This window comes from Balaenoptera borealis, assembly GCF_965194805.1.
Source record: "Balaenoptera borealis genome assembly, chromosome: 9".
Classification (NCBI taxonomy): Eukaryota; Metazoa; Chordata; class Mammalia; order Artiodactyla; family Balaenopteridae; genus Balaenoptera; species Balaenoptera borealis.
Genome location: NC_138873.1, coordinates 35,329,297 through 35,352,909, shown reverse-complemented (window position 1 = coordinate 35,352,909; position 23,613 = coordinate 35,329,297). Strand labels below are relative to the sequence as shown.

The window sequence follows — 23,613 nt, the reverse complement described above, 5'->3', positions numbered from 1 at the left end:
CTTCCCAGGTGTTTTGACTCAAGACTTTTACCCTGTGGTCCCCCAGACAATGGCAGATAATCTAAATCCTTGATGCAGCATGTAATTACAAGTAGAAATATTACAAAGGAAAAAGAAATGAAAACTAGCATTAATGGTCACACGTTGGGGAAATATAAGTGAGGACAAAGATAACATCAATTTTAACTGCAATTCTCAATCCACACGTAATAGATCTTTAGGCACATGGAATCATTATCGTCTTCAAACTAGCAGCCTACTCAACTTTGAGCAAAATCTCCTGTTTAACTTCTGGTAAAATTCCTGCACTAGTCACAGAAGGCATTAACTTTCTGCTCTGATTCTGTCTCTAAGATCTGGTAAACTGTTAATGGTAACAGATGGCTGGTAAATTCTTGATACAAAGAAAATCGAGGGAGTGCAGCAACGGAAATCTATGTCTGATCTACACTCCTGTTCTAGTCTCCAGATTATAATAGAGAGGAGGTCTCTCTTCTATCCAGTCAAAGGTGTTAACCACTGCCAAGTTACTTAACTGCTCTGGGTCCCCATTACTTATGTGCAGCATGAAAGAGGTAGACTAGAGATCATCATTGGCAGGGAAGCATGTGACCTTTCTGTTAGTTCAGGGTGATATCCCTAATAACTCTTCATTAGTGACAGTGTCCTTTGGGTTCCCCAACCCTGCTTTTCCAAAAAGTGGGAATGTATAGACACTTAGATGAGAATTAAAAGGTTCACTACTCAATATAATAATTATTCTATATATAAATAAATATCAATAAAAATAATTCCACAAGCCACACACATAAATCAATTTTATCTTGATTAATATATGATATTATCCATATAGGTTCACACATGTAATAATTTCAAGGAATAAGTATATATGTGAGAATCATGGAAATGAAATGAATAATAGGAACCAAAATGTAAATACCAGTTTTGTCTTGGATCTTCTTAAAATTAAGAAATCACCTATTCTTTAAAGTATGCATTTTTTATAAATGGACATAAAGATACTATGTCTTTCTCATAAATATATTTTAATAGAAGAACTGACTAGACTCTATCTCAGTCAGACTGAAACTATTTCTGGGCAAATTAGTCGGGGACAAGGCCTCTTTCTAAGGCTGATTTGTTACTTCTTGTAACACGGAGTTGGTCTGGAAGCCAGTATAAATTCACCCTCCACTGAAAGAGTAAGATTACATAAAGCTGGTGGCTGGATCAACTGAGACTTTTCCTGTTGCAAATAGTGACATTTCATCTCACTAACTTAGTAGTATTAACATTTTTTATTATATTCCTACTTCTAGAGTTATTAGAAAAAGAAACAAAACCTAAAAATTGTACCTCCTTTGTGCTAGCCACTTACCCTTTGACTAAGTTACATCATGTAATTATCCCTAAAGCCCTCTGAACAGGTTACTGATATCTTTGTTTTTAATGTGAGGAAACTGAGGCCCAGCGAAGCACCCAAAGTCACAGAACCAGCAACCAGTAAGCCTGGAAGTCACTCCAGCTCTGCCCCTGCTCCTTCCCGTACCTCATAGCTCTTAAAATCCTATTTATTCTTAGCTCCAAAAATGTCCATGAACACATTATGAGAGTATTTTCTTGTGACCTGAACTAGTACCTCATAAAGAAGAGGCTGAGAAGTCAAATCACAGAGGCCTTAACCCAGGGTAAGACTCAACTCTGAATCTGAACTCAAATGTGACTACATGTGTGAGTGTGAGTGTGAGAGTGTGTGTGTCTGTCAGAGGGCCTGTAGGCTAGCTAGTAGGAGAGTTGATGGGAAAAGGAGAAGTGATAATTATGTTCCATCAGTAAAAGACCAACATTCAGACAAAAAGGGAACAGCAAGTGTGGCTCCTTGGGAAAGTCCTGGATTGCTATAGCTCTTCATGACTGCGGAATGACTCACAATTCAGTTCTCTTTCATTGTAAGCAGAATATTGGCCAGCTCTATCATCTTTTCCCTGAGTCCTTGTGCAGAGTTAAAATAATACAGGAAGAAACATAAACAGGTCTTTTTCACTATTGGAATTGCCAAAACAACTTATTCAGATAATGCCTCACTTTCTCCCAGCTACATCAGACATTCAGTATCAATATTTTAATTGTCACACACCTTTTCTTGCCCATCCTGTCTCTCAAATGTAGCATGTCCATCATATAAACAGGTTTTAAAAAATGAAGGAAAGAAAGAAGAAATGGATGGAGGAAAGGAAAGGGGGAGGCAAAAAAACAGTAAACACAACTTTATTCATAGTCCTTAAAATACAGTTGTAAGAGAACCTCAACTAATAAGAATATTCCATTAGCTGGAAAATTGGCAACATGATAATTTCAGAAGACAGAATTGCATGACCATAAAATAATCTGATATATAAACAGTTTGAGAAAATATCTTACACTTTTATATCTGCATTGACGCAATGAAAAGTACTGTTCAAAATGATGTTGAGACAATCCAAGATATTGAATCATCTACTAAAGATTAAGTTTTACTTATAAAAATAGAAAATTAGTAAATACATATTAGAAAAGTTTTTAAGGAAAGGTGAATAATAACTTTAATTACAAAAGATTTCTGGCTAATTGAGGTTTAACTGGTATGCTAGCTTTTATACTATTAATACCAGTTACTATTTTAGTTATCCCTATCAAATTTCCATTACGAATAGATTTTAAGCGAGAGAGTTTTTTTCAACCAACTCAACAACCCATTAAAAATGTTACAGAGGCACCTACTTTTATAATAAAATCTGAAATAATACAGTACATTTATAAATGCTTTGAAATTATAAAGCACAATAAATATATACACCACTATTGTTGCTAGCTAGTCACTAACTAAAGCAACACATTGCCTTTTCTTTCTCCATTCCTCACACTGTTGATCCCACTGGAGAGTTTATTCTTAGAGGAAATTATCCATATCACTCCCAGGAAGGGATTAATAAAAGCACAAATTCCTGAGTTGACCCCATATTTGAGAATTCAGCATGCAGTTTTTCCTTCTGGCTTATTTTTCTGTAGCTGCTGTCAGTGGAGCTACATCAAAGGTGGGGCAGGAGACACCAATTCACTTTGTAAATTTTGTGGTAGCCAAATACAATAACATAAGCTACCACTAAATCTTGATTTTATACCAGAGACATTTTTGAGTCAGTTGATGCTACCATGTGTGCTCTCTGTCCCCGGACCAACCACGCACGCTCTTGGCGAGTCCCAACCTCCCAAGAGGTAGAAAGTTCTTTAACAGATCAGTCGACCGTCTGGCCATGACAGTCTCAAGGTTTGAAAGAAAGAAAATAAAAGAAAACTTATGATCCCAAAAGAATGGGGACCCTTAGCTACTCAGTGACAACCATGTACTGCCTCACCCCTCTCCCCCAGAATGTTAAACAAACAAACAAAAAAAGCCACATTCCTAGCCTTGGGGCATGGGTACTGGGGTCTCCATGATGGCAATACCAATCATCCTAGCCAGTAGCCTCTTTCCTTGCTTTGGTCCTGTACTTTGCTTGGTTATGTTTTTTTGGTTGGCTACCTTGAGAAGGAAAAAATGATTTTTAAATCATTAAGCAGTGATGATTTAATGACTTGATTTAAAAAATTAATCTCAGAATAAGTTGGAGGAGAAATAATTTAGTAAGTTCCTCTACTCAATATAAAACTAAGGAAAGACATTATTTTACACTTCTTAAAGAAGTAGTTTAATAAAATCAAAACAAAGAACACAGAAAAACAAAAATAAGAACACTTGGTATTTAACATCCAAGGGATTTTCCTCATGTGGTAACTATTTAGAAGCAGATCCTATTTATCACTAAGCTTGCCCCTACTGATCTTTTTCCCATAACCATTAAGAAACGGTTATGACTCATTTTAGGAACACACCAAATACTACAGGAAAATAGATTGTAGTTTATCCAAACCAGCAGTGAGAATAATTTATGAATCCAAAAAGTCATAGACAAGCAGAGTCAGTTTAGGAAAGTCGGTCATTTTCATGCAAATGAGTCCTAGCTTTCTTGATTGCCATCTTAGTCTCCTTTGAAATGTTGAAGTTTTTAGGGTGGGAGGGGGGAAAATGAATTATTGTTGTAAACCAATATTTCTGCTTGTTGACTGTGGAATATTTAAAGCATAGCTTAATATGCAACATGTGAAAGGAAGGGTCAAGAGAATAGAGCTTAATTTGTATCCATATGATCCAATCAAATGCAAAATGCTACAATTTATAGAAAGGAAGAGATCATTAGAATGTGCTGCTCCAGGTCTCCAGATTTTTCAAATTTATTATGAAAATTATTCTTTCCACAATCATCAAAATAGATTGTTTGGTCACAGCCATTCCTGCAGGCCAAAGCAACTTGAAATTCAGGGCCAGTATCAATTTCCTTGCCTCTACCCTTTCCACCCCGCCCTCCCCTTAACAACCAGTCAATTAGATAATAAATAAATTAAGACTAAATTAACAAAGAATAATTAAAAATTAATAAGTTTAAAGAAAAATTACTGTAGAAAAGCATCAATTGTTTCAGGTTTAATATAGTCACTATGGGAGAGTAATATAAAACTAGTCAGTAGATGTATTTCCTGTCTGTCTTAGTCCATTTGGACTGCTGTAACAAAATAGCAGCTTACAGATAACAGTTCTGGAGGCTAGAAGTTCAAGATGAAGGCACTGACAGATTTCGTGTTTAGTGAGGGCCCGCTTTCTGGTTAATAGATGGAAACTTCTTGTTGGGTCCTCACATGGTGGAACAAGTTAGAGATCTCTCTGGAGCCTCTTTTACAAGGGCACTGATCCCAATCATGAGGGCTCCACCCACATGACCTAATAACCCTATCTCCTAATACCATTACAACAGGCATTAGGATTTCAAGATGTGAATTTGGAGGGGGACACATTCAGACCATAGCACCATCCACTAATTAGGTATCATTTAAATGAATAAATAATCAAATGATAGATTCCACCATTCTTATTGTATTGCTAATTAGCAACAGTGCTTTGAGGGGCCATTAAAGCTACCCAATTCGATTTAGTATTTCCATGTGTACAGGTTACATATTCTCTTAAACTTTTCTGTCAGGTCTCCAGGTAGAGGTTAAAGCCTTGTATTATTTTGTATTAATTGCTCTACAATCCCTGGCATCTATAGTAAATATTAATGTTTTCCAGCCTGTAAAAGCAATAAGAAAACATATTATTGCTTTTGTAGTTATATAACTTTATGTTTTGATACAAAAAAAAAAAAGAAAATTTGAAAATACAGAAGTCTAACTTTGCAAAGAAAGTGATTTAATTACCAGTTTGAAGGAAAAGTCTTTATCTATGAAAATAAGACTGAACTACCGAACTAGCTAGCAAAACTACGCACTATCCAAGCAGTGCTTCAAAAGATTGAAAAAAATAAAATACAGCTTTGAGTAGCATTTCAAATGGAGAAGTAGGTAGGTGTAAGATTATTTTGGACCCTCAGAGAAAAGTAGCATATTGCCTTGCTTTTCCTAGTGTCACTTAAAACACTATACAAAACTCAAATATTAAGTTAAAAGTGAATTGAGAAGACAAATTCATTCCCAAATCACTTCTTAAAGCTTGGAAAGAAAAATAATGCTAAAGTAGAAGAAAATAATTAAAAGTGGAATCCCCTGTACATTCTAATTTGCAAGATGAAACTTCAGTTTTACTACGAAGTGCTGCATTATGGTTCTAAAGACACCCCACCAGCCCTAATCCATAACTGTCCTCAGTGCTTCCCCAGCCTTCATTGGATACCATATTCCCAGCTTCTTCTGTGCACGGCCTCCAACCTGTACTCCCGCAAACTCAGTGCTAGATTTCCCAATAGAAAGTCTAAGGGATTCGCAAAGCAGAGGTAAAGAAAAGCAATCTTTGAAAAAAAATTGCTGTTTTATATTACAAAACAATTTTTGAAGGAAAAATGTTATTCAATATTACCGAAGTGGCAGTGAAGTAGTCACAATGAGAAAAATGAGAACTTTGTTGAAATTTCTCACCCCTGTTTTACAGTTTAATATTGTTTTACTTTGTAACACATGAAGGAAAGGAATGACAGCATCGTTCAGCACAGGAAGCCTCCACAACCTTGATCCAGCCCGACTGCAGTCATAACCACCTACTGCCCACCCTCCTCCACACCTCCCTGGTCCTAAGCCTGGTTTGAGAAGCACCAGTGATGCTATCCAAACGCGAGGAACTGCTCTCCATCCTGGGTGCCTTGGGAAAATCTCCAGCTATTCCAGTTTCAACCTGGACAGGAGCCAGATTTGTAAGCAAATGCTCAAAGTCCCAGTCACCCCTTCTGCCTTGTGTTTCTTTCATTTCCTGTGTGGGATAACTGGTCCAGAAGCTCATCTTTTCCTCCCAGGATGAATCATGTAAAACCTTACAGGACTGGAAAAAAATAAGGAAAAGAAAGAAAAAAAGGAAAAGAAAATTCCAGAGTCCCCATAATGAAAGAACATGAGAAGAAGGAGAGAGAACATACTGGAGGTTACCAGACGCCCCCATTCTTTCTAGTGCTGGGTAGCTTTAACCCACACCCACGTCAATTGTCTTTACTTCAAGAAGCTGTCTCTATAAATAAACTGACCAGTGTATCTTTAAAACACAAACGGCTTGGACTGTAAAAATAAACTTTGCAAAATAAATACCAAATAACATCTGGAGGCAAAGCTTTGGAGGGGATGGGGTGAGAGAGAGTGCTAACTTTTCTTAGTTCTATTACTAAAGTATGGGTTTCATTTTTTTGTTTTGTTTTGTTTATTTATTTATTTTTGGCTGTGTTGGGTCTTCATTTCTGTGCGAGGGCTTTCTCTAGTTGTGGCAAGCGGGGGCCACTCTTCATCGCGGTGCGCGGGCCTCTCACTGTCACGGCCTCTCCCATTGCGGAGCACAGGCTCCAGATGGGCAGGCTCAGTAGTTGTGGCTCACGGGCCTAGTTGCTTCGCGGCATGTGGGATCTTCCCAGACCAGGGCTCGAACCTGTGTCCCCTGCATTAGCAGGCAGATTCTCAACCACTGCGCCAGCAGGGAAGCCCTGGGCTTCATTTTTTTTAATTTAGGACATGCTTTCCATTATTAATCAAACACAAACCAAAGATGTACTAATTTTACTTTAAAATCCCAAATAATGTAATACTGTCTGTAATTATGTCTTTGAGCTAATCTTAGCAATATTTTAGCTCTCTTGTTTTCTACTATTTGAAACTAAGTGTTCAGTTACTAAGCCACTTCATTTAGATATGAAAATGGTTTGTATTTAGCTCTAATTATTATTGGTGCTGGTAGACAAGAAAAATACCCCCTTTTGGCTTGTGAAACTAAAATCTCCAATGTAATGTACTAGAAAGATGCAACATTTCCATCCTAAAAGAATACAATAGTTATTATTACATTAAATTATTTCTCCTTGCAATGACAAGCAAAAAGACCATGTTCCGTCTGCTTCTCATACGCATCCAACTTGTGGGTAGTGATTCCATTCAGTTAATATTTATAAAGACAGCAACTGGTCAGACACTCTTCATATGCAAGATAATTGCAAGGAATGCTTGAGTCTCTCCTACTGAATTTAAGGATTGTTGTGTGGATACTTGCCCCAGAGTCACTTTGCTTATTTTGTGTAAAGCTCTCATAAAATTTTTGTAGGTGACATAGGCATTGTATGTCCAATGCCAAAGAAAAAAAACATTAGAAACTTCTGTAATTTTGTAAGTAAATTGTTAAGACCTCCAAAAAAAAAAATCTTCATGCCTAATTTATAGTGAATAATAATAATCAGCTTAATTATTCCAAACTTATATACCCTCAGTTATTTCTTCTTCCTAGTTCATAAATCTTGTTTTTTTTAAAATAATGAAACAAACCTGTTCATTACTAGTGGGATAATAAATATTTCTCATTAGTCAAATAAATATGTAAGGATGTTTAATCTCACATAAGTGTTTTTTAAAAGTGCACTCGTTTCTCTTTCCATAGGGACTAGAGTTTGGCAGAGGATATTGCTGAGATATGGCCTGAGGTATCATCTCATCTGCTAACAGTCTGCTCCTGATGTCACATATTCTATTTTTCACATATGGCCTAAACTATACCAGCAAAGTGGGGAACTCAGTTTTCCTATCTAAAAAAAAAAAAAAGACCCCATTTGACTGCATCACGAAACACTCCAAATGCACTTCAGAAGAAACAGCCAAGATGGATAGTTAGATGGACTCGCTGGAGAGCACTGGGCGATAAGTCATCAGACATTTCATTACTTTTTTTTTTCTTTCTTTTTCTGATTAACCAAAATGCCAGTTTTAGGCAGGCTGCATAAAGGATGTTTTAAATTCCAGTCTCTTCTATCAGGAACTGTAAATGTTGGCAGTAAGTCAAAGTTACCCAGGCTACAAGTTGTAATAAATTTAAAAGACTCTTCCTCGGCTTTGATGATTAACCATTTCCTCTCTTTCAACAAACAAAACTTCAGCAAACAAAAATAAAAAGGTATTCATATTGCAAGTTTCAAAAAGAGCATTTGCTTTTCATTCTACAAGTTTTTAAACGTCACAAAGTAAAACATATTTAAGCAAAAACAAATATCCCATAGCTCCACAGAAGGGAAGAGGAAGTGCAAACATGGGGGGCACAGTGCTGGCCATTTTTCCATCTCTCTACCTCCACTGCCCCTTGACTGCCCTCTTCAGTGACTCCTGGCTCCTGTTTCTCTCCCGATCAATAGACGCCCATTTGTCGGCATCAAGAAACAATCCAAATGTGCTTCAGAAGAAAAAACCAAGACGAAGGGTTGGATGGAATCATTGGCGAACACTAGGAAATAAGTCTGGGGTTACCTTGTTGAGTGAAAGTTAGTGGAAAGGGCACAGTCTTTGGAGAGTGGAAGAGTTGCCTTTAAATCCCTCCATCACAGACTAACTGTGCAATCCTGGAAAAATAATAATTTAAGTTCTTTCATTCTCATTATCCTCTTGTATAAAATGACTATATTATTCCAGACTATACAGAGTTGTTGTGAGGATTAAAGGAAACAAAGTATATGGCTTGCAAAATAAATAAATTAATTAAAATAAAGTTTTAAAAAAGTATATGACTTGCCAGGCACATAGTGGGTACTCAGTAAGCTGTTGCTGTTATCGTAAGATCTTATATGTGCTTTGTTTAAAATATTTAGAATTTCCAAATCACTCGAAACGGAAGTTCTTATATATACAGGCATGTTCTATTGCACTGTGCTTCACTGCACTTCACAGATATTGCGTTTTTGACAAACAAGGTTTGTGACAACCCTACTTTGTCAGATGATGGTTAGCATTGTTTAGTAATAAGATATTTTTGTTTTGTAGATATCAGCAATGTATTTCTAAATATTCTTTATTTTATTTTATTTTTTTATTGAAGTATAGTTGATTTACAATGTTGTGTTAGTTTCAAGGGTACAGCAAAGTGATTCAGTTATACATATATATATATCTATTATTTTTCAGATTCTTTTCCTTTATAGGTTATTACAAAATATTGAGTAGAGTTCCCTGTGCTATACAGTAGGTCCTTACTGGCTATCTATTTTATGTATAGTAGTGTGTATATGTTAATCCCAAACTCCTAATTTATCCCTCCCCCCTTTCCTCTTTGGTAATTGGTAACCATAAGTTTGTTTTCTATGTCTGTGGGTCTATTTCTGTTTTGTATATAAGTTCATTTGTATTTTTTTTTTTTTTTTTAGATTCCACATATAAGCGATATCCTATGATGCCTCTGTCTTGGTATCACAGTGCTTGTGTTCAAGTCACCCTTATTGTATTTAATAACAGCCCCGCAGCACAAGAGTAGTGATGCTGGCAATTCAGATACGCCAAAGAGAAGCTGTGAAGTGTTTCCTTTAAGTGAAAAGGTGACAGTTCTCAGTAAGGAAAGAAAAAAATTGTATGCTGAGGTTGCTAAATTCTATGGTAAGAACAAGTCTTCTATCTGTGACATTGTGAAGAAGGAAAAAGAAATTCGTGCTAGTTTTGCTGTCGCACCTCAAACTACAAAAGTTACAGGCACACTGGGTAATAAGTGCTTAGTTAAGATAAAAAAAGGCATTAAGTTTGCACAATAAGACATTCAGAGAGGAAGAGGAAACAATCACATTCATTTAACTTTTATTACAGTATATTGTTATAATTATTTGATTTTATTATAAGTTATTGTTTTTAATCTCTTACTGTGCCTAATTTATAGATTAAACTTTATCGTAGGTATGTATGTATAGGAAAAAAAACATAGTATATATAGGGTTTGGTACTATCTGCAGTTTCAGGCATCCCCTGAGAATAAGGGGAGACTACTGTAGTTCTTTGCCAGTGAGACAAGGTAGGAGAGAAGTGATGGAGTCATAGGCCATGAGAAGAGTCTGGCATAAAAGAGCATGCATATGCTGTTTGCGGAAGTCCAAGTAGATTTTGTGTTCTCTGGCAAGAGATTTGGTGGGTGTGTGGGCAGGGAACAGGTGACAAACGGCCTTATAAGCTATGTGAAAGACTTAGGACTTTATCCTGAAAAGAGTGATGAGTCTGGGAAGGGTTGTAAGAAGGGCAATGGAATGATTCTATTTGGCTTGCAAAGATGCCTTTGGTGACAAAGAAAGGATGAACTTTTTAAAAGAATGAACAAAAGAAGACTCAGATGAGCAGCAGTTTTAAGTATGGGGTATAAAATTATATTACTGAACTCAAAAATAAATAGAGCCTGAATTAATGCAGAGAGAAAGGTGAAGGAGAGTAGGGAATAGATATCAAACATCATTTGAAAGTAGGAGCTACAAAATGCGGTGACCAGTAGGAGGAAGCTGGTGAGTGAAGTGAATCCCATGTTTCTCTTGGTGTGTCTGAGGATAGAGGTGTCACTACCCAGAGGATCGACCACAGGTAAAAGTGGATTGCTTCTTTGCTTTGTTGATTTTGAGATGTGTGAGGCATTCAATGGGGATGAACTCAAGGGAGTCTGAAACACAGGTCTGTCTCTATTAAAATGTATCAAATGTAGAAATGTCGAATTAGGAGTAATCATCGAATAAATAAACCAGAGGGCATGAGTGAGTGGATCCAAGCAGAATACATTAAAAGAAAAGAAAAAACATTGAACACACTCAGCAATATTTAAAGAGTGAGTAGAGAAATGGGAAGATATGAAGGGAACTGTGAAAGTCAGTCTATGAGGTAAATAAAGAACAAAGAAAGTGACAACGTAGAAACCTTAGGGGTGGGAATCAAAAGAAGCTGTGATAATATAAAACGCTACAACAAAATCAGTTAATCTAAAGGCCCCATGTGGCCAGGGTTTGCAAATCTGGTAATCTTTCAACTTGTTTCCTCAAAGTTGCGCGGACAGAATTCAGATTCCAATGTGCTGAGAACAGAATGGGAAGTAGGGAACTGCAGACGTGGAAGCAAAGCAGTGGGGAAGCTCTCCTCTTGGTGGATGAGAAAGGGAACTCAGAGCGGGGCCCACATAGAGTCAAGTTATCTTTTACCTGGGTCTGCTTTCAAAGAAAGAAATTGGACTAGAGCATGTTCACCTGCTAAAGCAAAGGAGACAAAGGATTTTCCTGGCTTAACAGACAAGGAGTACAATTATGCTAACCTGTAATAAAAGTAAAAGTGCAACCAAAGATATTGTAATAAGAAGCATGGAGGACAAATACCAATTTAAACAGTATTTCCATTTTAACATCCTTCTCCCAACACATCTTCCAACTCTCTCTCAAATCACCATATCACTTTATAATTCTCAGCAAGATCTTTTTTTTTTTTTGTCTTCTCCTTTATTTGTCTCTTTTTCCACAAAAATGCATTCGGTAATGCTATTTCACCTTAACTGATTTTTCTATCCAAAACCAATCTATATCACTGCCCTCCTTAACACCCAGGTCAAGTTTCTCAACTTTTAGACAATATTGCCTACTCAACTTTTTGCCCAAAACTTGTATATACTATATTAATTTCTAGTTTTTGTATGTTACTTTATCAATGAATTACAAGTAAAATCAAAAAGAGATGAGTCCTTTTAAAAATATAGAAGACTGCAAAACTTGAAGTATAATAATAAAGTATAAAAATATAAAGTATAATATATTATTAGTATCACTTTAAGGATGCCATATCTCCTCCTCCATCAAATTGTAAGTCAGTGTTTGAATCATGAGTACAAGTCATTGATAAGAAGGAAAGCTGTTCAAGTCAACTTATCACTACCTAGTAGAAAATTTTTACAAAGAAAAGTTTAAACCTACTAGGTATAATATATAGTCTATGAAGCATAAATTTTTGGCTCCATATTTGCTTTCCTTTTTTCAAATACATGCAGCAGCAGTCCAATGTATGCAATCCTGTTTAATGAAACCAGTTATATTTTGTTGCAGTTTGTAACTCTGTCTTTCACATATTGGCACAGTTTCATCTATTCAATTAAAAATTAGATGTTTTACTCATGTGTTTAGTTGCTGATAGGAAGCATCTTGTGCTTAGCATATTCAGCAAAAACTCGGGCTAAATTGTCTCCATTAACTTATTTGATGTCTAGAAACAGAAACCTAATGTAATGCTTATTGTATAGATCCAATGGTAAGTATAGAATTCTAGTCTTCTGCCCGATAGAAACTCAGATAGCCAGTAAAAATCACGTATCTTCACAGTTCCTCATAAATAAAAAAAAGAAAAACTTGCTTTCAAGTCAGATTTTAAGAATTTTCTTAAATCTGTTGTACATTCTTTTGAAAAACAACATCAATTATGTTTTATCACCTCCTCAAAACAGCTCATTTTTTAAAATTACTTTATTTTCAAAACATATTTTCTTTTGCCTAAGTAACAGGGCCTGCCCTGAGGAACAAAATGTAGATTCTGAAGACTACACCAAAGTCATGCGTTTATATCTAACAAAATTATAAAACTAATATTAAGCTATTGACGCAGAAGCAAGAAGACCAGACATTACTTTCAGGGGAGACTGTACAGGCCACTGTGGAATTACCACAGCTCTCAGACATCAGGCTCTGCCTTACAAATCACACTTTTCCTTTCCTGTTTTATGGTGTAGGAGATTTTGGGGGTTTTTGTTTTGTTTTGTTTTTAGAGTTTATAAAGTAATAAATTAGGGAAATTTCCAACACTATCTTGAATTTCAACAGAGTTTCTCTGGATATTTTCATGAATAAATTTATAGAAGTGGCTACAATTAGATGGATCCATATCTAGCTGAGCAACCTTATAGAAGGAATATTGACAAAATTCTCTGTGTCAACCTGCAGTTTCTATGATGGTGCACCAAAGTCTTTGTCCTTCATCCTTTACTGTTATTTCATCTCAATAGATTGGATGAAGCTAAAGAAATTTGAAAAAAAAAAATAAGAGAATGCTGAGAGAAATAACTGATGCTTTGGATGAGAAAATAAGAATTGTAAAACAGTCAAATAAACTGCTATGTCAGTCTGGCACCAAAATGATAAAATCAAGAAGAAAAGAAAGCATAGACCTACATTAAAGTACAACAAACTAAAAAGGAGCAAGGGAATTAATAGCCATTGGCATGGAAAAAATCAACTCATAGAGGTTCTAGTTGACCACAAGCTTCATAGGGCTAAGAGTTTGATATAGTATGTAAAGGAGCTAATGAAGGATGGTACTGTGGACCAGCCATCCCTCAGGGCTGCTGCTATTTCCACCTCAAGGGCAGGTCCTGGGAATTAGCTAATCTGAGTGTCTGCACACCTGGACTAGAATGTCTTCAGACACCCACAATAAAATCCCCTTATCAGTTAGCTTAGAATCTTGAAAAGTCACATTTCACTCAGGTTCTCAAGCCACTGCCTGTTCAAGTTCACCCCTGAGCTCTATGGGGAAATGGGAGGTCAGTGAATCCCAGAACAAAGGTGGGATTTTCTCAGGAGGGGAGAGGATTCAGGTTTGCCTGATTAAATACCCACTCTCTCTCTCTCCAGGCCACCCCTGTCTTTGAGAAAACTAGTCAAATTTCAGCTAAAGCAAAGAAATGGAGAGCTCAATTTATGAAGAATTTGGTAACATGTTGGATTCTAAGTATGGGGTTGGGAGAGATGAAAGGGAGGAGTGGATAATTCAGACTTGAAGCAACATAGATTATACAGAGAAAGGATCCAGTTTGGGGGAGGTGACCAAGGATAAGAGGGATGTGCGTGAAGGAGGAAGAGCCAGAAGAATGACATTTCCTGTCACTGTTTTTAAGCCTTAACTTCTCCTTAAAACTCAGGACCTCTAGCATAATCAAGCTTCACACTTACAAGCAATTGCCATTTTCTTATGTCCTACTCACTTCCCACATGCTTATCAAAGGCTTGAGCATATCAATCATAAGGTCAGGTTTTTACCCCTATTTCTACTGCATCCTGGATGACTGCCACTTCTGTGCAGACAGCATACCCAACACTCCAACCTCACTGTCTATATATCTCTATATGGACACCCTGGTCCATACAACATCCAGAATTCTTCCAGCTCTGAATTTATAATTTCTGGATCTCCACAATCTTTGGTGATCTCATCTTTTCTGCTCCTTCAACCTGTTGGTCTACAAAAAATATTCTTGAATCTCATTAAGGACTCTAATCCTTTGTCCTTCAATTTATCTTAATCTTTCATCCTCCTCATAGCTTCATTAAATTATTCAGCTGAGCTTCATTTTCCTCATTTGTAAATGAGAGTAGTAATACCTATATCACATATTTGACGTGAAGATTAGATATAAATTGTGTAAAACACATAACATTGCTCCTTGCTAAGTGTAGGCATTCAATGATCATTATCAACTTCGATCCATCTAAACTTCATTATTTATTACTTAAAAAACTCTCTTGCCAAAACCATCAGTGTCCTTGCTCTTTTATCCTTCTTCTGCACCAAATTAGCAAAACTCTAGCCCGGGATCAACCAGTCACTCCCTTTCTAGTCTCATATCTGGCTGCCAAGCACTGCTAAAAACAAATGCCACAACCGCATGGATTGATGTCACTACAAATTCATGGTCTCCCACATCAGTAAAACCTCTACCCCTAGTCCACTTCCTCTCTCATTCTCCACAACAATGTTTTCAAACCTTCACCACTCTGATTTTTTCCATCACTCTGAGTAAATGAACTCTCCTTTAGAGAGAAAAATAGAGACCATAATACAAGACCATTCTCCACTCCATGTGTCTCCCCAAAAGACAATCAAATGTAAATATAGTTAGAGCCACACTTACTCCTTTTCTTTATATTTTAGCTATGTGGTTGTCCTTCTGCATTTCAAATGTTAATCCTCCCATCTGTTCTTTGAAGTACATCTTTCCATTTCTTTGGGAACCTTACTTAAATCAAGTGTTTTTCCCCTCTTCTGTAACTTTAACTTCTCTTTTTCTTCCAGCATCCCCCATCTTGTCTCTTTATCTCCTTCTAGTGATCACCTTACTTTCCTGTTTCCTCTTAGAACCATGTTTCTCCAAAGAGCAATTAGTACTTACCTCCACTTCCCCATTTCCTAGGACTGTCCAAACCACTGTATCTATGCTTCTTTACCTCCACTAAATCCAATCTTACAAATGTCTCTCTAGGTACTAAAAACAGTAGACATTTCAGTCCTTACCTTACAGGACCTCTCTACTACTCCTGATGTTATTTATCATTTTTCTTCTTGAAACTCTTTCCTCATATGATTGTTATGACATCACCTACTCTTGATTTTCCTCCTTTATCTCACATAGAGAAAAATCTCATTCATTGACAGGATTTTAACTACCATTTAACATTAATACTCCAACATCTAAATCTCCAACCCTGGTCCACTCCAGATCCATGTAGCTAATGGGTAATTCAAGAAAAACAACCAAACAAGCAAACAAACCAAAGGTCTTGACTTGGATGTCCTATAGCATCTCAAACTTGTTATGTACCAAATTGAACTCACTATCTTCCGCCTACCTTCAAATTTGCTTATCACTTTTTTTTCCTATCTTGGTAAACTGCCACTTCCCATCCATTTTTTAAAGTCAGAAATGGCATTCAATGTTCACATTTATCCAATGATTAAGTCCTCTCAATTTTTTTCTTAATGTTCCTTAAATGTTCCTTAAAGCCATAACTTTGTTATTATTATTACTCCATGATTACTGTCAAACACTGGCCTTCCATGTGGTTTTCTACAAGACGTTCCTCATCATTTCTGCTGAAAGTCACTGGAGCCATATTCAAATAAATATTGCTATTTATCCTTTGTTACTTTTATAAGTAAGTACTTATGGGCCCCTTTGCCCAGAAGCCTCTGGAGAGTCTCATAGTGTGAGAGACTTCCCTTCTCATGCAACTCTGTCCAAGCACTGCCTAATAAAACTTGCCCTGTGTTACGGTCTCTTGTGAACATATTTTTTTCCTTGATGAGCCCCAAATTCATTTAACCTGGGCAATGGCCATATTATACTTCTTTCAGGATAAAACCCAATATTTTTAGCAGAGCATATCAGAGAACTCATCATCTGGTCTATTTCTCCAGCCTCACTTCTTGCAGATACTTTTCTTTATACCTGCTACAATCCAACAGTACCTTATTAATTGCATTTCCTCAAATGGCTATATTCTGTCTCATGTTGGTTCTATGATAAATTCTTCATTGGGATAATAAAATAATACCCAAATATCAGTAGAAAAATGTAAATCAACCAAGGTTAATAAAAGGTTAGTTAACTGTTTATGCTATATTCTTCAGAGGCTCAAGTCAACAATCATTCATTTATTCCTTCAACAAATATTTAGCACATACGTACTCTGTGCTTGGCATTCTTCTAGGTACTCAAGGTAGATCAGTGAATAAAATGGACACACACACACCGATACCTGTGAAGCTTCATTCCAGAGGGGGGATAGGGTGAGTTGGCAATTTTAAATAGATTTCAGAGATTTCAAGGAGGAGACACGTGAGTGAGTTTGGGATTCTACTCTGGGATGAATGGGGAGCCACTGGAGGGAGTGAGCAGAGACGTGCCATGATGTGACCAAAATTTTAACAGAATAACTCTAGCTTCTAGGTTGAGAATAGATTTAGAGGATAAAGAACAAGGGAAGCAGCTGAGAAAAGATGGTGTCCTAGAATAGGATGATACCAATGGAGCTGGTGATAGAAGGACAGATCCTAGAGTATTTTGAAAACAGAGCTACCAGATTTGCTCATAGGTTATAAGTAGGGTGTGAAAGAAACAAAGGAGTTAAGAATGACTCCAATATGTTTTGGCCTCAGCATCTAGAAAGATGGAGTGGCCATTAACTGTGATAGGGAAGACTTTAGGTAAGGTCTTAGCATTTATTCTTTCTCTTCAAGCTTAACCTTTCTCCTCAATGAACAGTAATTGTTATTGTGTACCAAAGCTTTGAAAACATACCTTGACCCCTGGAGAAAAAAATAATCCAAACCAAGCAATCCCATCTCAAATTGTACAGTGAAATAATTACAAGTTGGGTGGATCAGTGTGTTCTAGATACTCTGATATTCCATATGGTCTAAAGCACAGTACAATCCAAATTGCATCCATAATAATGAGTCACAAACAGGAACTGTTTAAGACTTGGAAAAAATACAATATAAATACCAGAGTGGATTTTGAGATTTATTGTGAAAAATCTATTTTTCTTTAGTTTTGTTTTATAACCTTCTTTTTCCTCTTCATCCTCTCTTCTATTACCTTCTACTTTGTTATTATTTTCTCCTTTCTAAAATTGCATTTTTTTTTCTTGGTTTCTCTTTGATCTATTAAATTTTCAAGGCATTGGTTTTATACTTAAGTTAAAATGTGATTTCTGAAGCATGTGTAGATTAGAGTTCATCCAAATCATCATGTTTTATTTTCATCAGCCTCTTTCTGTTAGAGATACAAAAAGACCCAAATCTACTACAAAGCCTAACTGGTAACAGAGGGGCACTGATGATTCTTTTCATTGAGAGTAAGCAGAATAGATACTTGCTTTATTACTTGCTTGAGCAAAATACACAGACTGCTTTAAAAATAGAAAGTCCCAGGATGAGGCTAATCAAATATTTATATCAGTCTGGAAAAAAAAAAGCATAAATTTTAAAGTCAGAAGACTTGGAAACTGCACATTATATCTTGTAAACTAACTTTGGGCAAGTCATTTAACCTCTCTGAGTCATAGCTTCCTCAGCTACAAGGCATCATTCTATAGTTTTTGTCTTTTTCTCCTTCCTGTTTATCTTATTTATTTCTTCCATTCATCTTTACTTTCTTTCATTTCCTCTCTCCACCTCTTCTCTTTCTCTCTCCCTTCCTTCCTACCTTCCTTCTTACCTTCTTTCTTTCTTCTTTTCCTGCTTCCTTTCTTCCCATTATACTTCATGCTATATAGAATTTGAGAGAGATTTCAATAAAAACATGCCCAATAAAAAACAGAAAAATGAAAATAGGAATAGGAAGCCAAGAGTACAAATAAGTAACCTAAAAAGCACCAACAGAGCTGTAATAGTTGATCTCTAAGCAATTAAAATTGAAAAGATTTAGCTTAGGTTACTATGCTTCGATTAGAATAAAGATATTCAATCAACACTGTCAGCTGGAGAGAAGCAACTACACCACTTTATGGAGGTGTTTGCAGCCTCAGTTCTCAGTCTACTCCATCACTTGCACACATGATGTAAGTATTTATTTCCATTCCTAATATGGTCTTTCTAAAACTCTCCCTATCCTTCCATACACTTACAAGGTCGGTAAACATTAAGTTGTTTAACCTCTCTGAAATCAGTTTCATTATCTGTAAACACTAAAATAAAAACATAAATCTGGGCATTTCTACAAGAATGAAATAACAGATGTGAAAGTGTTTGTAATAGTTCTCTATTACTATATAATCATACTGCCACAAACCTAGAGGCTTAAAACAACCCAAATTTATTATCTCAAATTCTCCAGGGTGAAGTGTCTGGGCATAGCTTAACTGAATCCACTGCTTAGGGTCTCATAAAACTGTAATCAAGGTGCTGGTCATGATGCTGTTCTCATTTGGAGCTCAGGGTTCTCTTCCAAGCTTAGTCATTGTTGAGAGAATTAAGCTCCTTGCAGTTGTAGGACTGAGGTACCCATTTTCTTTCTAGCTATTGGCTGGTGATCAAAAGCCACTCAAAGTTCCTTGCCTTGTGGCTCCCATAGCCAGTTCACAGCACAGAAGTTTGCTTTCTTCTAAGTCAGTAAGAGTGTATTTGCTGATGCTTCTTATCTCTTTTATGAGCTCACTCAGTTAGGTCAAGCTCACTAAGGATAATCTCCATTTGAGATTTATCAGTCAACTAGTTAGTAACCTAATCATAAGAGTGATACCCCATCATATTCACAGCTTCACCCACACTCATGACCCATGACTATACAAGGTCATGGGTCATTGGGGATTAGCCTAGAATTCTGCCTGTTGTACGTAACATACCATAACACCCACTCCCCACATATAAAACAATTACAACAAGTTTTTATAAAAAGTGCAACTTGGTTTAATCTTTTGGCACACCAGATCTTGACTGGTTCAGTCTGGGTACAACTATAGAACAATATTACCTTAAGGATTTCTCCAATTCCTGAATTTTTTGCTTTCTTCATTCATCTCTGTCATTCATTTAGCAAATATTTGTTGACTATCCACTATATGCTATGCACAGTGCTAGGCACTGGTGTCATAGTAAGACAGGCATAGTCTCAGCCTTCACGGAGCTTATAGTTAGTCCTGAGAGAATAAAAAAAATAAACAAAACAAACAAACAAAAAACAAATAAGGAAACAAATAGATATAATCTTTGCAAATTATGGTAAGAGCTTTCAGTCATTAAAGGGATTTTAGCAGAAAAGTGACGTTATTCAGATGGCATTTTTAGAAAATGACACTGAACGTTATTGAGATTAATGTTTATTGAGATTGACTGGACCCATTCATGAAATGAGAATTTGGAATTATTTACCCCAAATAAACATAAATATGTTGGCCTTAGGGAGAACTCAAGACTCTTTCATAAGCCGACCTTAAATTCTACTCACAATGAAGAATAACTCTAGTCTAATTTTAGTCAAGCCTCAGAGCACTGAGCTTGGGCCACAGTCCTAGTAAGGGGATTAAGACGTGTCTGCCCCAGTCTAGTCACTCAAGTCCCTCTTTAATCTCTGTATATTTTTGCCCGTAAATGTGATCTCAATTAGAATTTTCTCCAACTGGAATGGCTCATCATTTAGGATTAGTTTGGTTGCATATAACATAATAATATTGACTTAAACAAGAAATACATTTATTTCTATCTTGTTTAAAAAAAAGCCTGAAGATATGTGTTCCGGGCTGATATGGAGCTCCATGATATCATAGACCCAGGTTTCATCAACCTCAGCTCATGCCTTCCACCTCATGGTCCAAGGGAATGGGTCAAATTCCCTGGGAATTGGTACAAGGGAACAGCCAGTTGAAAAGAAGGAGGCATGAAGAAGAAATAGGCAAAGAGCACATGCCAGCTGATCGTGAAAGAAGGTTTTGGAGAAGCTGTAAAAACAAAAACAAACAAACCAAAAAACCTTCTGCTTACATATCATTCACCTCAATTGCATGCCATACCTAGCTGCAGGGAAGATTAGAAAATGGAACCTTTTTTCCAGGCAGTCATATTTCCAAATAAAATCCAGGGTTTCCATTACAAGAAAGAAAAGGGAAATGAAAACTGGATTAGGCAACTAGCAGTCTCTGCCATGTGGTCTAAGCCAAGACATGAATTTGAGTGGGATAGGCAAAGTCCTCTGCTTTGGGCCAGTTTTATTTTGGGCCACTCAGGCTAACTCAGTCTAGACAAAAGGAGTGCTCTACCTGGGCCAGCCCCATCAACTAGCACTCTCAATATAGAATTTGAAGTTGAAGCCCCAACTAGGACTGGTAGAGCAACTTTTTATGTAAAAAAAAATAGAACAATTGAAAGTCTTGATGTATTAGTCAGGATTCTATCACATATAAGTGACAGAAATCCACCTTGAACTAGCTTAAGCAAAAGGGGAAGTTTTATTGGAAAGATATTTGTCTAATGTTCAGAACTTAGAAAAATACCAAACAACATAGACTTTGGAAGAACAAGGGTTGAACGTGCCTCAGGAATAAACCAGATACTGGAGGACTCTTCTGTATATGGTAATAGTCTCAAGACATTCTCCCTACTTCTCACCTCTATTTTAGGGGGTGGGAATTAGCTTTATTTTCCTGGGTTTCTCATTATGGTCAATATGTAGAATGCCTCCTGACTATTCAGTCACATCCTACAGTTTCTGACTAGAGAGGAGATAGAAAGAGATTAAATTCCTGGAAAGAGACTCTGATTTGCCCAGTTTGGGAAATATTCCCATCCATGGACCAATCACTCTCAGCCCCCAAGTGAACCAGGTAGATGAAAACAGGAATGAATGGGTGCTTTACATGAAGAAGGAGGAAAGCAACTGAGCAAATAAACTCAACAAAGGTCTGCTGGACTTGGAGCTGATATACTAAAGTTTTGGAAGTCCTGAACATCAGTTCAGGCAAAAAGAGGCAAAAAGAGAATAGATGTTTCTGTATATATTTTAGAATTTTAATATTTCTTCTTCAAGGTGCTGGTCATGATACTGTTCTCATTTGGAGCTCAGGGTTCTCTTCCAAGCTTAGTCATTAATGAGAGAATTCAGCTCCTAGAGTAAGACCTATTTAAGGGACTTTTCATTTCTCTGTGGGAACAAAGGGTGTTCTTGATTAAGAGAAGAAGTTCATTTTGCTTAGTTTTATAGAAAGAAAACAGTTTTCAGACACTTTATATTTCTGGCCTCATATAACTGAGATAAATTAGATAAATTAGGCTTTTATCTGGTGTATGTTGCATAACTGGTTAGTTCTTCCACCCAGCTGCCTAAGAAAAACCAAGGAAGGAATCTTCCTTGAGTTCCTCTCCCAGCCAACCCAAAAAAATGCAGAGGGAGGGAATCCAAACAGCTCTGCCCTATGCCTTGGGCCAAACACTTTCTTGGTTTTTGTGCTTTCTTCCTGTTTGTTGCTTGATGGTATGCTTTCCTTGACTCAGAGTGCTGACATTCAGAATTCAGATTTAAACTTTGGAGTAGAAGCGAAGAAAACAAGTAGGTCTTCTGCTGGACTTTGTCACTTAGGACCAATTAACCAAGTCAAAAGAATTAGAGTATGGTCTAGGCTAGCCCAGCCACTGAAGCTCTCCATGGGAGTTTGGAACCAACACCAGATAGCAATAAAGTGTTCCTTTGTTTGTTTGTTTCTGTGCTTGGTTTTTTGTTTGTTTGCTTTTGTTTTTGTTTTGTGAGTATGGGTACCTGTTAAAAATAGAATCAAAGCACTTGGGATGCTCTGTCATGGCTAACCTTATCTTTTTCCATAAAAGTTGCAGTTCACACATACGTATATATGCACACTCACACACTCATACACCTTTTTACAACTATATGTATGCATACATATGGGATTCTGATATACTAATATAGTAAAGTTCTAAACTAGACGTTTAATTCCTTTTTACTAAGGAGCTTATGAGAGCCCTTTAACCAGTGTAGATGAGAATATACAGTATATGTACTGCTTCAATCTGGAATCCTCTTATATTCTCTTCTACGGCTGTGATAGTTTTTATCAGGCCACCTACATTGGGATTTGTGTTTTTCTTATTTAAAAGCCCTCATTACTATTTTCAGAGTATCTTTTTTTTTTATATCTACATACTCAAATTTTACTACCAGTTGATTTCTATGGGGAGTTGATTCCTCTAATTTGTTCCATAAAATACTTTCAGCCTGTTTTACTTCTTAACCTTGAAATGCTCCCTCTCTCCCTCCCTCTCTCTCTCTCTCTCTCCCCCCTCTCTCTCTCTGTCTGTTTCTCTTTTGGATGGATGGATGGATGAATGGATGGCTAGTGGATGGATAAGAAGAAAGGGAGGAAAGAAGGGAGGGAGAAAGAGAGAGAAAGAAAGAAAGAAAGAAAGAAAGAAAGAAAGAAAGAAAGAAAGAAAGGAAGGAAGGAAGAAAGGAAGAGAAAGGAAGGAAGGGAGGGAAGAAGGAAGGAAGGGAACAAAGACAATAACAAAGAAAGAGAAAGTTCTCGGAGAGCACTGGTATTATGTTCCAAAAACATTGGTAACAAGGGTTATCTCCAGATGGGTTGATAACCACTTTGATATTGACTAAAACATGAATATCATATATGACATGTCCTATGTCAACACTGACTACAGCATTTGAGCATGTGTCTATTTAACAATTTCACATACAACACCATACAGGTTAAACATAGTTAATACTCAGTTTCTTTCTCTATTGGTTGAGGATAAACACAAAGGTGATAGATTCACAGGAGCCCCAGCAGTGGCAAAAAGAGGCTCAGAAAAAAGAGACTGAGGCTGTTGAGTACAAACTTTACTGCCTCACTGCTTGGCCTTTTCAGGGCCTTAGCAATGAGTCGGGGAAAGGCTTTGCAGGACCTAGGAGTGAATTTAATGGTCCATTTG

General features: G+C 36.8%; 1 protein-coding gene across 1 annotated transcript in view; it reads left to right on the top strand.

Annotated features, from left to right (window-relative positions):
- Positions 1 to 23,152, top strand: part of RSPO3 (R-spondin 3) — a 99,789-nt gene extending 76,637 nt beyond the window's left edge. Inside the window, exon 5 of the mRNA XM_082406273.1 lies at positions 8,030 to 23,152. Within this exon, the coding sequence (XP_082262399.1) occupies positions 8,030 to 8,091 (62 nt within the window). The 3' untranslated portion in view covers positions 8,092 to 23,152. The remainder of the gene's footprint in view (positions 1 to 8,029) is intronic.
- The last annotated feature ends 461 nt before the right edge of the window (positions 23,153 to 23,613 follow it).